General features: G+C 40.1%; 1 protein-coding gene across 1 annotated transcript; it reads left to right on the top strand.

The window, feature by feature from the left end:
• Positions 1–1968: 1968 nt before the first annotated feature.
• On the top strand, positions 1969–14706 carry ZC3H15 (zinc finger CCCH-type containing 15). The gene is made up of 10 exons (XM_086465418.1): positions 1969–2105; positions 4436–4537; positions 6940–7051; positions 8786–8938; positions 10051–10142; positions 11329–11511; positions 12176–12322; positions 12506–12610; positions 12832–12958; positions 13697–14706. The coding sequence occupies exons 1-10, from the start codon at positions 2028–2030 to the stop codon at positions 13888–13890; spliced, it is 1293 nt and encodes a 430-aa protein (XP_086321544.1). The 5' UTR covers positions 1969–2027; the 3' UTR covers positions 13891–14706.
• The last annotated feature ends 338 nt before the right edge of the window (positions 14707–15044 follow it).

Here is a 15044-nt window from a genome sequence, read left to right as displayed (position 1 = left end):
CATTTTTTCTAGTCATTCTAGATGAAACTGGTACCACTCCCAAACAGCGAACATAGTACCAAAGTTTTGCATTTCTTCCTGTTGCAGAAACTTATCCATGTGTGGGAAGCAGAAAGGCACGAAACGCCTTCTCAAGAAACCAACGTAAATATTACAGCTGTGGCACAGTCAGAGAACATGGATGCAAGCCATAGGATGAGAAAGCAGCAGTGCATGTCAAGGCTGAGAAACTCCATGGGATTTACATACCAGGATCCCACTTAGCATTTGGAGTCAATTTGGGATTGTTTCACCCTTTCTACAGAAAGATTTGTGCCATTCTTGGTGGAAACCGAACCCAACCTTGGCTCTTTGACAGAAAATTAAAGAGGACAAATGGAAAACTTGCCTTCCCTCAGGCAGACTACCTTTGTTTCAGACACTCAAACCTGACCCACTTCTCACAAACTACAGCATACCTCCTGCATGCAGAAAGACTGTTTACAAGGGACGGTTTATCAGCAGAGTTCCCCTGGGCAGTAGGTAGCTAGTGTTCAAACAGCTGAGCTCTTTACAGTACCAAATTCTCTCTCTGTTAATCCCTAGTCAGTCTGTGTCAGTGCACCCAACATAGATTCAGAGTTCAGTTGCTCTAGTTGTGTTTTGGAGGCAGTCTTTAGAGAGAGATGTATTTGTCAAGTCGAACTCAGAGGGGAAAGTTAAGATGATCATGCAAGCTGCTGACTTCAGATATATTTATTACTTGAGTGCTGCAATTGCCTGGAAGAGTCTGTTTTTCTCTCTGACATTTGATTGTCTAGTTTGTAGGTTCCCTAGGATGCTATTTGGTAACTAATCCTAAGGAAATCATTGCTGTTAATAAGCAGCAGTGTCCTGTGTCCTCATACAGCAGCTGCTTTCCCTCCTCTGACAAAGAGACTGCAACAAAAAAATACAGCTACCTACAAGCATGAATACGCTATCACTATTACTCATGCCCACCACCGCCAGACAACAGACAATCCGTCTGGGCCGGCAGTGGTTCAGCACCCAGGCCCTCTATGAGAACAAACTGTGCTGCGGTGGGTGCTGCCCGTTGCCCTACATCCAGTTGCTCCCAAATCCGCTGTCAGGACCTTCACACCTGTCACTTTTCCCCTTTGGCCCCACGAGGGCTGCGCAGGGGCAGGAGTAAGGGTGTCTGACCCTTGTCCCGAGTTTTCCCTTCCACCCCTGCAGGTGACACAAACGTGTACCCAACCGCCATTCTGCATCCGTTCAGGCAGTAATTAAAACTCCTTGCAGCTTTCCGGACTGTTCCCTCGAAGCCTTGGAGCTGGCAGAGGCAAAGCTAGCTGCCTCGGACAGCCGCCGTTTAGCCGGGCTCCGGCTCTCCGTGGCAGCAGGCCCAACACCCCGCTGGCGGGCCGGGCACGGCCACTGGGGGGCGGGGGCGGCAAGCGCACCTCCATCCCGCCACCGCTCCCGCTGGGGAACCAGGGCCTGTCAGACCGCCGGAGGCGGCTTTCCCACCGCGCGGCAGCGATTCGGCCGGGGAAGGCCCTGGGGGGCCGCGATCCCCCCTCCCTCCCCGGCCGGCGAGGCAGGACCACCGCAGAAGACGGGCGGGTCCGCGCCCCTTACAGCCAACGCCCACCAGGCTCCACACCGCCACGGACTCCTCGTAGACCAGGCCTCCTTCGGGCCGGGGCCCACCCCGCCCCCCGTGACGTCACGGGAGCGCCCGCCCACCGCCCCGCCGCGCGCTGCCTGCCGGGAGATCATTGGGCCGTCGCGCTCAGCCCAGCTATCCGCGCGCGGCGCGCCCTGCGCTGCCTTCCCAGCGTGCCCCGCGGCCGCCGGCCTTGCCAGCGGGATCTGTAGCGGCTGCCGGCGGCGGCGGCGCCGTCCTGCCCTGCCCTGTCCTGCCCTGTCCTCTCCTCTCCTCTCCTCTCCTCTCCTCTCCTGTCCTGTCTTGTCCCGTCCCGTCTCGCTCCGCGGCCCGGAGAGCCCCGAGCGAGAGCCGAGGCCGCTCCGCCCTCCCCGCCATGCCCCCCAAGAAGCAGCAGCAGCCGGCGGGGGGCAGCAAGAAGGCGGACCAGAAGAAGAAGGAGAAGATCATCGAGGTGAGGCGAGCAGGGCCGCGCGGGGCCCCGGGGGCCGCGGGCGGGCCGCCCTCCCGCCGCCGCCCTCTCCCTGCCGCTTCCCTTCGGACGCGGGCGGCTCTCTTCATGTGCCCCGCTCTGTTGGCCCCCCGGCTGTGGGGGTGCGGACGCTGCTGCCGGCGGCAGCCGGCCTTCCCGAAAGCCCGCCGTCAGGGCCCGTGGGCAGCCAGGCCCGCAGGCCGCCCCTTCAGCTGCAACGACCAAGGAAATGGTCGTAAAGCCAAAAACTTCGTGTGCGCGGAGGTGTATGCGCACCCACACCTGATCCGATCCGCAGCCCAGCCCAGAAGCGCCGTTCCGGGGGTGCTGGTTTCCTTCGCGGCCCCGGAGCTGCCCGGATCTGTCAAATCACTGACCGTCGCCCTTTAGTTTGTGCTGGTGGCCGTTGCGCTCCTTGGACGGGCGTTTGAGTTTTCAGTCTGGGCGTTTTCAGGCCAGAGCTGCCTTTGGACTGAAAGTGATCTGCCAAGAGTGCTCTTCCTTCTTTTCTTTCTCACCCTTTCCTCACTCCATCTCTGCGTTCTATGTGTTCCTGTATTTTCTGAGTCCAGCTCTCTGAGGTGTAGGTTGGCATGCCTCACTGAGTTTGAAACACGTGTGTGGTTTGGTTTGGGTTTTTTTGATAAAATTTGACCTGTGTGGCCGAGGAGACTTTTCCTGGCATAACAGTTTAGCAAATCTTTCATAGAAGTTGAATGCAAAATAATGTGAAGATTAACCAGTAACTGCTATTCTGTTGAAACTTCTGATGGTCAATTCTATGGTAAAACCAGATTTAAAAAAAAAAAAAATGCCAGAGCGGGGTGTGTGTTAGGTATTACAATAGTTATGCAAATCTTCTGCTACATGGAAGAAAAAGTTATGTTTAGAGCACGAGGAGAGGGCATTTATAGAAAATTAAATGTTTGCCTGCATCTGTTGGCATGAAAGATAGTAGCTGCTCAGCTGGTTGGCAGAATATCGATGTAATGCAAGTGTTCTTTTAAATCTATCCCTGCAGAATATTGTTTCTATGTTCTTTGAAAACTTTAGGTTAGAGTGGTTCTAACATCAGTGTTTCTGATGTTCTTGCTGAATCCAGCTACATAGGAAAGTTCTGCTTTTTATTACAAAAAATGCAGCTGAGAGGGGGAAAACTTGCATTGATTATTAATAATAATTTATTGCATAATTCAAATCCACAGGGATTATATATTCCACGTGGCATTTGCCACGGATATCAAGTGTGTGAATGGTCTATTTTCTTTCCCAACTAGTTATTTTGACAAATTACAGACTTTTCAAATTAGCATAAAGTAACAGAGGAGTAGCTGCTGTTGATAGAGGATTCATTGTAAAGGAAAACAGCTTGAGTCTGGAAATTTGGAACTGTTTTTTCTATAATTCTTTTATAATGTATTTTTGGATTGTTAGGGGTTCCAAAAGTATGTTTGAACAAAGGGGTTGTCACTGGATAAACATCTGTTACTGATTCCTGGAAGGAAAAAATATTGGTATCAAATTAAAGGCAAGGGTAGGTTTTTTTAATGTAGGAATTTCAGTTACAAAAATAATTTCTGTTTCAGATATTTCTGTGAAAGTGAACTATATATATATTTTTCTGATGAGAGCTTACTAGGTTTGGTATAGAAACCTGTCTCTACCAATAAAACTGTTGATGTGGAGGAAGAATTGGTTCAGGCAGTAAACAGAAACTTCTTGCAGTGGAGTTGAAGAAGTACGAACACCTGCCTGGACTTGACATAGGGGAAAGACTTATCTTCAGATTAGCACAGTTAGAAGATGAAAAGATTTAATATACCTGAAAATAAATAGTAGTATGTTATGTGTGGCAGTATTCATCTGCATAACACATACGTAACCTTTATATATGAATACTTGAAGATAAAAGTATTAAGTTATTTCAAGTAGACAGGAAAAAAAAAAAGCTTTTCAGACTTCATATTTTCCTCAGATGTTATTTGGGTAGTCAGCAAAAGCATCATGTCCTTTTATCTCGAGGGGCCTGGAAACACTGTGTGTATATGCTTACAGTGATACTTGGACACAAGTAGGTCTGATGAAAAAAGCAATAGCACGCACAAAAGCAGCGTTTAGTAGGTGCTTTTGAAAAGCAAAATTTAAAGATGATGTGAGGAGTCTAAGTATTGTCCATGCTGTTTCTCGGATTGCTTAGGTTGCTAGAGGAAGTAGTCTGTTTAACTGAAAACCTGAGAGGAGTGGCAGGTCTCTTTTTGGTAACAACTTAAACTCATTTTGGTTAATGTGGCTGTATTTATGTCTTGGTCTAGGACAAAACTTTTGGCCTAAAGAATAAAAAAGGTGCAAAACAACAGAAATTTATCAAGGCTGTGACTCACCAGGTTAAATTTGGTCAGCAGAATCCACGTCAGGTAAGCATTTATTCTGTAATAGTCAAATCACCTTTCACTATACATATAGATTGTCATAAGCTGAGATGTTACTTGCCTAATGTATTGTGACTAGCACAGATTTAACTCTTGTAAAGCTTGTCTACCTGAGAATTATGTACCTGTGTAAAGGTAGTACAGAGTATGGGGATTTGTGGGTTTTTTTTAAAAAAAAAAAAAACAAAGAACACACAAAAAACAACCCCCCCAAACCAAATTCAACTAATAAAGGTGGGGGGTTTGTTCATATAGTATTCTAATAGTAACATAATTAAGTTTAAGGTATGTTTGAAATTAAGTTGTAGAAGCAGGCTATCAGCAAAGTACGGTCGTACATTCTGTCTCTTTTTTTTTTTTTTTTTTTTTGATTCCTATCTAATCTAAGAAATAGTAAACGGTTAAAAATAAAAATAGTTGTTCCTAATACAAAAACTGGAATTGGGGGAAGATATATAAAAGCATAAGCCCATGCGTGCTTGTTGTTCTACTTGTGGAAGTATTTATTATAATTTAAAGTGGAAACAAGTCTGACAAGTCTGTACCTATTGTGTGAACTGGTCAAAGAAACTGAAATTTTGAGCCACTGTCATCTACTCTGCTTATCGTGGGTGGGGTGAAGTAAAACGCAATGTGGTTGAGATACAATGTTTAGACTATGCTTAACTAGAAAGCACAGATTTCATGAAAGTATTACTATAACGGAAGTGGGCCAGGTCTCTTATTCCTGCAGTGCTGGGGAAACTACTTGTTAAGTGTTTACACAGCTTCCTATTCTATGAATAAGCCTGTAGAATAATTACATTTACGTCAGCTAAACTGACCATGTCATAATTTATGTTAAATTCTTTATATAACATAAGGATGAAGTGATAAATGTCAAATACAACTTTAAAAGTGAAGTTGGTATTCAGGTCATTAGATCTAATAATTTCTTGTGGTGGAAGGGACTCCTTGATGTCACTTCAGAAACGTTGGTGTTACTCAAACAGCCCTTCTGAAATTTCTATATGAAATCCCTGAATCTGTAGCATGTATAGGAATACTAGTACGTAAATTAGCCAACCTAAAATAATTTGTTTCTGAAATGTTCATAGCTATTGACTGATGGATGTCAGAAGCTAATTTTTAGGCCTGATTTTGCCTTTCTTACCGTGTAAAGTAGTTGTCAGTTGGGGTTGTCACTGAGAAAGAAAGAACACTTTAAAGCAATTTTTCTTGTGTCCTGAGATAAAAATGGAAATGCTGTCAAGGTTTTACTGGTTTTGTGTTTTGGTTTGTTGTATTTTTTTTTTAAAAAAAAGGCAAGCTTCATTTTCATATGTTTATTAGAGTCCTATGGTGAAACAAAAGCATTCTTAATGTACTACTTTTTGTAGTTGACATACATGGGTCTGCATGTTCCATAAAACAGGACTTGTGAACTTTCCATACAAAAACTGACCAAACTAATCAATCAATCCCCTTTTAAAACAATTTGGTGTGTTTTTTGACAAATTCACCATAACAACAAATCTCCTTGTTTAATATTACACTGTATTTTTACTAATAAGATGCCCCACATATTTGTATAGTGGTATTAGTCTCACTAGGTTCCGTTAAGGATAAGATTCAGATAATCTAATGACGTTTCTCCCATGTCCACTTTCATCTGTCTTCATCCCTCTCTACCACTCTGATATAGATACGGGCCTTTTCTGGCTTATCCAAAAAGGGTAAGGCAGAGTCAGGTTTTTTCTTATGCGCATACTTTTCCTTTCCTAGGTGAGCTTGGTTTTCAGTCCTTGGCCCCTACTAACTATGAAATGAATGTTCTTGTCTTATAAACTATTTGTTATCAAAGAAACACTGATATGTTGATTGATTTAAATTCAGACAAGTCATGTTCTTAAAGCAGTTCCCAGCTTCTAAGGACAGATTCACTGGAACTGCTGCTGGTATACACAAAGAGAAGGAACAAAGCAGCATGTAGGGGGCTAAAGATAGAGAGGCTTTTTGCACAGACTGTGCAGTAACTGCATTGAATAGTTGCACTCCTGATGTATCACAAAAGAGCAACTAACTTTTCCCTTCCTGATCTCAATACTTTTCACTTGATTTCCTAGCCTGTAAAGGTGGAATAGAGGTAACTCTGTCACCTAATGGTACCTTCCAGCCTCTCTGACAAGTTAGGGTTGAAATGTCTTCTGCTTGAAAGGTCAGTACCACTAGATGGCACTGGCCATTCATGAAAGGGCAGGAATTCTGAGACATTCAGAAATCAGGTTCTTTCCCTCCTCCCCTTAAACTAATTTAGAATGATTTGCTATTTTAATGTACAGCTCATGTGAAGTGAGTAATGTTTTTCTGATTTTATATTAATAACTTCAATTTTGGGGTCATTACAGGCTGCTCAAACAGAAAGTGAGAAGAAATTAAAAAAAGAAGATAAGAAAAAAGAATTACAAGAATTAAATGAACTGTTCAAGCCTGTGGTTGCTGCACAGAAAATTAGCAAAGGTATGGGTAACTGAGTTATTTTCATTTATGTTCTCTTATTCATATGTGTGCTTTGGGTAAAATAACCCTTTAAAAATTCAGTTTCATTTTTTTATAAAGTAGATATGTCTGTTTCATTCTCTGTCTAGTGTACCAAGTAGTTTGTCAGTAACAATTAGACTTTCTTTTTAGGAATTTATGTTGGTATAGTAGATCATTAGACTATCAAAAACTACATTGACAGGGCAGGTGCAGATACTTTGCTGTATTCAGCTTCATTAATTAGATGCTTCTGGTTGAGTGGCATGATTTTTTTGTGTGTGTGTCTTTGATGGTATTTGTTTAAAGCAGCCTGTCTCCCCAGGGAAATGTGAACATCCAGGTATTACAAGGAATATAATGTGATAGCTGTTGTCTTCACAGAACACTTGTATTCAAATCAGAACAGTAAAAATTTTCCAATTCCTTCTGTCCCACCTTACAATTGACAGTAGGACTTGGTTTCACAAGTGTGGTTTTACTCAAAGTCAGTTATTGAACAAACTAGTTTTGTGATGAAATGTGAGTTTAAGAGTGTCTGATACTTCTAGGAAACTCTACAATTTGCTGCCATGTGAGGGGAAAAAAAATACTTTTAGGTATGAACACAATGTCAACTCTTTGCTTTATTAATCTTCTGGAACTAATGATGTTACACAAAATGATTTTTGACTAAACAAGTGTGGCTTCCATATATGTCTTCAGAGTAAACCTGGTATTTGTCTGTTGTGGCACTTTGTAGCAACAAAGGACAGTTTTCTGTTTGTGATCTGCAGTGGTCAGCTTTCTCCCGATGAAGTAGCTCTTGACTTAAAGTTATTTCACAAGACTAATATTGTCCTAATTAAAGCTTTGGCTTTCCATTGAGATTACCAACAAGGAGAGCTATATTACCTGAAGTTCTTTTAGGGATCCACTTAGTGTTTAAAACCTGGATTTGTAGTTAGGATTTTCAGCAGGTGTTGCTGTACATACTCCAGTCACTAGTGACTTGCACCAAGCATAAAATCAGTAGTTTAAAAACTCAAGCTGAAAATCTTACATAAGCGCATCATGAATTCTACAAGTGAACTGTTTCTGATTTAGTTGTGCTTCATAAATGAGTTTATACCTGCTTTTATTTCTTTGCTTGCCTCCTAATGGTCAAATAATGCCTTCAGTGGGATGATATTTACTTAAACTGTAGTTAGGTTGATTGAATAGTTCATACTATTGCATATACAGTTGCTTATTTTGGGGACTATGAGCAGCCATCTTATTTCTATTACTATAGAAAGTGATCTGAATGAGTGCAAGTTAGATTATTATCATTTATTCTAGTGTGGTGTTGATCTGTTAAGGAAAGGCTGACATCCAGAAGATGCTTTACTGTGTTAGAGGCAAAAATAGCTTATTGTATAGGGAAGAAGTTGCATAGAGTGGTATCTCATATGTATTGTATTATATGAATAATTCGCCTGCTATCCATATTTCTTTAAATAGTCAAGTGCCCGCTTTGATACTTAATGAAAATATCATGCTATGCAAAGTAAATACGACACTTTCAGGACGTGAAGTATTTACTTGTGATGAACATAAAAATAATTTTCATTTTTCAAAACCTGTTTTCTCTGCAGATCCTAAAGATGGTATGATCCTAGACATTTTTCTCAGAACTTTTAATGTACAGCTTTTGCTTAAAAATAGTATTAAAATATAAAAACTTTCTTCACTCAGGTGCTGACCCCAAATCTGTAGTTTGTGCCTTCTTCAAGCAAGGACAGTGCACTAAAGGAGACAAGTGCAAGTTTTCTCATGATTTGTCTTTGGAAAGGAAGTGCGAAAAACGAAGTGTCTACATTGATGCACGAGATGAAGACCTTGAAAAAGGTATAATACTTCCAGAAAACTACTGCTAAACTATTCCGATTCTGAAACTGGATTTCTAAGATTAAGGGTAGTCTTGTGTTGTGGTTATGGTCCTGAAGAGCCTAGTCAATGGCTTGGGCAACCCATAGCGCTGCATTCAAAGTCATGGACAACAGTTAAACTTGCTCTAAAAAGCATGCTTACGAGTATTCTTTAGACCTTATTTAGAAAAAGAAGTATGACCTAGCAATACTGGGTGGTGGGTTTTAAATTCTGCTGTGTAACCTATTATGTCATACAAGTAGCATGTTGTACAGTATTTGGTCTGTCTTACAGTTGCTGGTTACTTCTAAGTTTTATAATAAAACAGAAGTGCAAGAGGAGGAAGTGTAATGAGCAACCGTAGTAGCCTTCCAGAACTATTACTAGTGTTTGCCCACATGTGCCCAGTTCTAGAGTTCAGGATACTTTGGAATTTTTTCTGTGACTTTATCTCCTTCCCCAAATCACTTGTTGGCCAAGTACTCTGGATTTTACTTTTACTTAGCAGGGGTTAGAAATTTTATAGTCAAAATAATATCTTTTGGTTTTCCACGATTCATTGTGTCTCAGTCTTTATTTGAATTTTAGCCTCTGTCATTCTAAATGATTATGACAGGATTCCATATATTCACTACTACTGTTACCATTGGTGATCTTCTTTTGATGGAACCTTCTTTTAACTTTAACATGGAAAATTTGGCATGATCTCTTTCAATCCTCGTTGTATTACCTGTGTTTCTGGACATTAGCCGCCAACCTTTTCTTTTATTCAGTCCACTTCCTTTTCTTCTTTTTCCTTGTGCACACTTGATAGTGTGGAGATGGCATGGCACATTTTTTTAGTCTTTAACTGAAATACACTTTATGCATGTCAAAATATAAATTTCTAAGGCTTTTGAGGAAATTGTCTCGTGAGCAGCATAGGAGAGTTTGAAAATTTTATTACAAAAGCCTGAATTTATTTTCCATTCTATGAACTCACTAGAATATAAGAATTGCATATTAAAACTGTTACTAGTGAGAAAAGCAACTTGACAGCTTTGTGGTTAGTATTTGGAATTTTTGTGAAGCTGTCTGTGGTCTTTTTCTAGATACAATGGATAACTGGGATGAGAAGAAGCTGGAAGAAGTGGTGAACAAGAAGCATGGTGAGGCGGAAAAGAAAAAACCCAAAACTCAAATAGTATGTCTCTTTTTTTTTTTTTTTAATTGAGCTGTAGTAGAGAGAATTTAATTGCAGACTGGTATTAGATATGTTTATCGTTATCTAAAGATTTTGAATGGAATATTATAACAATATTCTGAGTATACAGTTGGACTTATAGGATTACTATTAATATATTTAAAAAAACCCTGACAAACCAAAACAAAAAATCCCACCCCAAAGCTCTTTCAGTCATCATAAGATATTTTCTCATGTAAAATACAAACAGATAGTAGATGAAGTGCTTTGAAAATAGAAATGCTAAAGGAATCAGTAATATATCTGATGCATCCTACTTGCTTAGAAGGTTCAAGTATTGCCATTAGTTAGGTCTGTCATCTCATCCAAGTGACTGCCATATAGATTTGCTGCTTTATGTACTGGGTGACATAGATGCAGATAAGTTTAAATTTTCTCCTGTAAGCTGAAATTTCCTAATTGAGAGTCATTTGTAGTTCCTGACCTCTAACTTCAAGAATATTCTTTGGTTTGTACACTAAGTGATAGAGTATCTTAATCCCTTTTTTTATTCTTAAGTACTATTTGACATTGTTTTCAGTACCAAATAATTAAATATTCTATTGATGCTGCCAAACTGTGATAAGGCGAAGTGTGAACTGTGACTTGCTTGTTGAAAGTTGCAGAATGGCATCTTTACCTCAGGATCATGAGCTGGAAGGTTTAACATCTGAGAGAGGTTCAGTTGATTTTGATTAAAAGTACACTGATGTTGGTGAGCAGGAAGAGAGAGAGTGTCAGCATGCTTTTACGCATGCTGCTGGGTTTACAGTAGTACAAGTTGCTCTTCTGAGTCATCCGGTCTTTTTAAATTGGGATGATGTTAAGGGGAAAAAGCTGTTGACTATATGAGTTTTAGATAATCAGTTGCACTACTTTTGTGTACTTTCTTAGTAGCAATACGTTTCTCCTGGTTTGAGCTAAACCAGAACTAATTCTGTTCAGTGATTTTACTTTTTAGCTCAGCCTGTTCTAAGCAACTGCACTTTCTGAAATCAACAGCATGTGACAACATTTCACATTTCTTCTGTTTTGAGCACAACTGGCTCTGAATGACTGTACTTCTGGCATGTAGTACCTATACGTGGAGTGTAAATTGCTGGGGCTGCAAAGTGAATGCGGTGCTAACAGCTGCTGTTTTATACAGGTCTGCAAATATTTCCTTGATGCTATTGAAAACAACAAATATGGATGGTTTTGGGTCTGTCCAGGCGGAGGAGACAACTGTATGTATCGCCATGCTCTCCCTCCGGGTTTTGTGTTAAAAAAAGACAAAAAGAAGGAGGAGAAGCAAGATGAAATTTCTTTGGAAGATCTAATAGAAAAAGAGGTACAGTTGTCAGACAGATACCTTTTCGTGGTATTTGATTTCATTGCTCCAAAGAGATAGTTGTAAAGAACTTCCTAATTTCTAATTAAAAAGTGTAACATGTTTTTGTAGCTGTATGAGCTAGGGTGAAGGTTGTGTGGTTGTTGATTAATTTTTGTTCAGAAACTGTTACCTAGTGAAAAAACTGTAGCTGCATACTTGGTGCAGGTGTTGCTAACCTTTTTTTAGGAGGCTGCTATTTCTTACTGCTGTTTTTCCCTTGCCTATTACAACTGCTTCTCATCCCCAGTCACTGCCTCCTTAGTTCTTGTGTGACGCTGTAATGAGGAAGCAACACCAAGGGCCTTCTGAAGGCGTTGTTTGCTGCTCTGCTTGTTTCTGTCACCGTTGCCTGGCAGTGCCAATTGGAGGAGAGCCTGAGCTATCATCATTGGTTTCTTTCCTCCTCTACTTCTCACGTTCTCTTGCATGTTGGCTCATCTCACTAACAGGAAAATGGTGTCTTGAGTCAAGCTTTAAGCTGATGGTGCATGCTTACCAGTGGTGAGAGGGAAGAAAGAATTGGAAAGAAATGTTTTTAGTTAGTTTCTGGAAAAGTGTCATTAAATCTCTAATCTGTTATAGCTTTAATTTTTAGCATTAATCAGTCTCTTTTACTTGACAGCGTGCTGCCTTAGGACCAAACGTTACCAAAATTACTCTAGAGTGTTTTATCGCATGGAAGAGAAGAAAACGACAAGAAAAAATTGATAAGGCCGAGCAAGATATGGAGAGGAGGAAAGCAGATTTTAAAGCCGGCAAAGCATTGGTGGTATGTTCTACAGTCCAATTCTTAGTGTAAGAAGAAAGAGTAACTAAGTTTTTGTAGTAAGGTAGCTGGGTAGCTGGCCTGAGATTGCTTTTCTTATTCTTTTCTTTTTGGTTTTTTTTTTTTTTTTTACAGCAGTATAAATTCTATGGAGTGATAAATTAAGATTTCTTTTTCTGTGAATAGATTAGTGGACGTGAAGTATTTGAGTTCCGACCAGAGTTGGTTGATGCAGATGATGAAGAAGCAGATGACACCCATTATATTCAAGGAACAGGAGAAGATGATGAGGTAAAGAACTCTAACTTGAATAATATCTCAAGCTACGTTCAAGTTTGAAAACTTTTAATTTGAGAGCTCTTACAGTGTAATTAATAAGCTTGGGTCTTAATTTAACACTGCTACAGAGCATATTTTGTCAAAATTTTGGTGTCAAAAGGGAGGTTAGAAAAATGTTTTAAAATCCTGCGGCAATGAGTAATTCATGCAGAGCATCTTGGTTTATTTTTCAGATGGAGGACCCAGTGTGCATAAATGAGGTAGATTTGAACCTGTATGTGCCAAAGGCTGTAGATGAGACTGGTATCACTGTGGCTAGTCCTGAGCGATTCAGCACGTACAGTTCGATAGAAAAAGATGGTAAGTTCATTATTTAGGCATCGCTAATATGAGATTGAATTAAGAGCTTCCCAAAAGGTAGATAGAAATGAATTACTGATCTGCTGAAAAGAAGTATTTGTTTGAAAAGAACAGGGGAGTGAAATTACTAGCAGTGACAGGTGTAGTTACTAAAGAAAAAGCTTATAGTAAATGCTGTGCACTTGCTCTTTTCTTAAATGCAAGTTTAAATAAAAGGTAGCTTTTATGGCCACTTCAAGTAAGTCCTTAAGATGATTTTTTTAGCAGTTTCCCTTTGTTTTCAGATCGAATAAATGATTGAATGAATAATATCGACAAAAATCCAAGCTTTTCTTCATATTTTCTAGGTAGCTTGTGTCAGCTTGTAATTTCTTAGAGCGAAGTCTTGATCTTGGTGCACTTGTGGAGTGCATACCCTGATCTTTAAGACCCTGAGTCCTTTAAGTGCAGGCATTGAGTAGGAGTGGCTCATTAAGTTTAACCCGGTTATGGAAGCAGGAGTTTGAGGAGTTGGGGGGTTGAGTTTTTTCAACCTGTTTTAATAATTGATGATCCAAGTATTAATTGATATGTCAGATATTAATTGGGTACATGCAATTTAACCCGTATAAGTCTACAGAAATTTCAAATAAAGTAACCTTATGGTTTCAAAACTTTAAAGCCTGCTTAGTAGGATTGTGAATTAGTGATTAAGAAACTCGTGACACTGGAATGTGTAAGAATTATTTTTATTTTCAGATAATAAATTAAGTGAAGCTTCTGGAGGCGATATAAACAGCAGTGAGCAAAACAATTTAGAGGAAGATAATGATGGAGATGGGGAATTGGAAAATGGAGTAATTGATGCAGTTCCAGTTGATGAAAATCTTTTTACTGGAGAGGACTTGGATGAACTAGAAGAAGAACTAAACACTCTCGATCTAGAAGAATGAATTAAAAAGCTCAAGTGAGGAGTTAAATCTATGTGACAAAGTGAAAACTGACTACATTTTTTCTCCTTTTTGAATAGAATTCTTAAACAGGATGTTTGTGGCTACCCAGCTGATTCTGATGGGCACGTCATATACCAGGAATATTTTCCTTCAGTCTCATCTACTGCAATCTTGACTATGCTCACAGTAAACTATTCAGAGTAGTTCAGAATTACCTGGCAGCTGAATGTGCAGAAAATGAGATTATAACTTTCAACTAAAAGTAGGAAGTGTAACTGCTTTGCCAGTTGCAATTTGATACCAGGTACAGTATAAAAATCGAAGTATTCATTCTTCACCAGAACTGCATTTTTGTTAGTGATTGTGGATTTAGAAACTGCCTGAAGTGTTTTTAGGCAGTCTACTCTAATGGAGCTGATGCAGGTTATGCTTCTTTAAGTGATGATTAGCTTTATTTGAACAGCTGGATACTGAAGATTGTGAACTGATACATCATTGGATACAATATGGTGCCCTCTGTTTAAAATGTTTTAAATTTTCCCACCGCCTTTTGCCAACAAAACTGTAAATAAAATCTATCAACTTTAAAATACCTGCATTGATTTTTCTCTGTTAAGTTAGGATATCATACCAAACTGTTAATAACTTAATTTCTCTAATACAGCGACAAACATTTTTCTCTCCAGTCCTGATACAGAAGTGATCATGTTGGCTTCAGTTAAATTAGGGCTAACTGCAATTATTTACATTTCCTTTTTTCCTACACTTCATGCAGTGTAAAATTCAGCGGCTGACTTTTTTTACCCTACTGGTCTTACCTCCTACCCATCCATTACCTGATTTAATAGATCACTCATTCCTGTTTGAGTCTCGTTCATTCCCTACCTGTGTTTTGTGTATTAGCAAAGACTTGAGGCTGTGCAGAGCAGGGATGTCATGGTCTGAAAACTGCCTGTCATATCTTCGGGTTCTATAAATAACGTGGAGTTAGGCCATAGTAAGATGCCTCAAAGCGGAGCAGCGTTCTGCCCGGCATTGTGTACCCTGCAGGCAGCACTTGCCATCGGGCTGCGTCCTTTGAAAATCCACTGAATCCCTGCTGTGAGAATTTCTCAGTAGTGGTGCTTTTTCAAGGGGTCTGTAGGTTAGGCCTC

This window comes from Leptosomus discolor, chromosome 5 (assembly GCF_034619465.1).
Source record: "Leptosomus discolor isolate bLepDis1 chromosome 5, bLepDis1.hap2, whole genome shotgun sequence".
NCBI classification, from domain to species: domain Eukaryota; kingdom Metazoa; phylum Chordata; class Aves; order Leptosomiformes; family Leptosomidae; genus Leptosomus; species Leptosomus discolor.
This window is presented reverse-complemented; position numbering and strand designations above follow the sequence as displayed.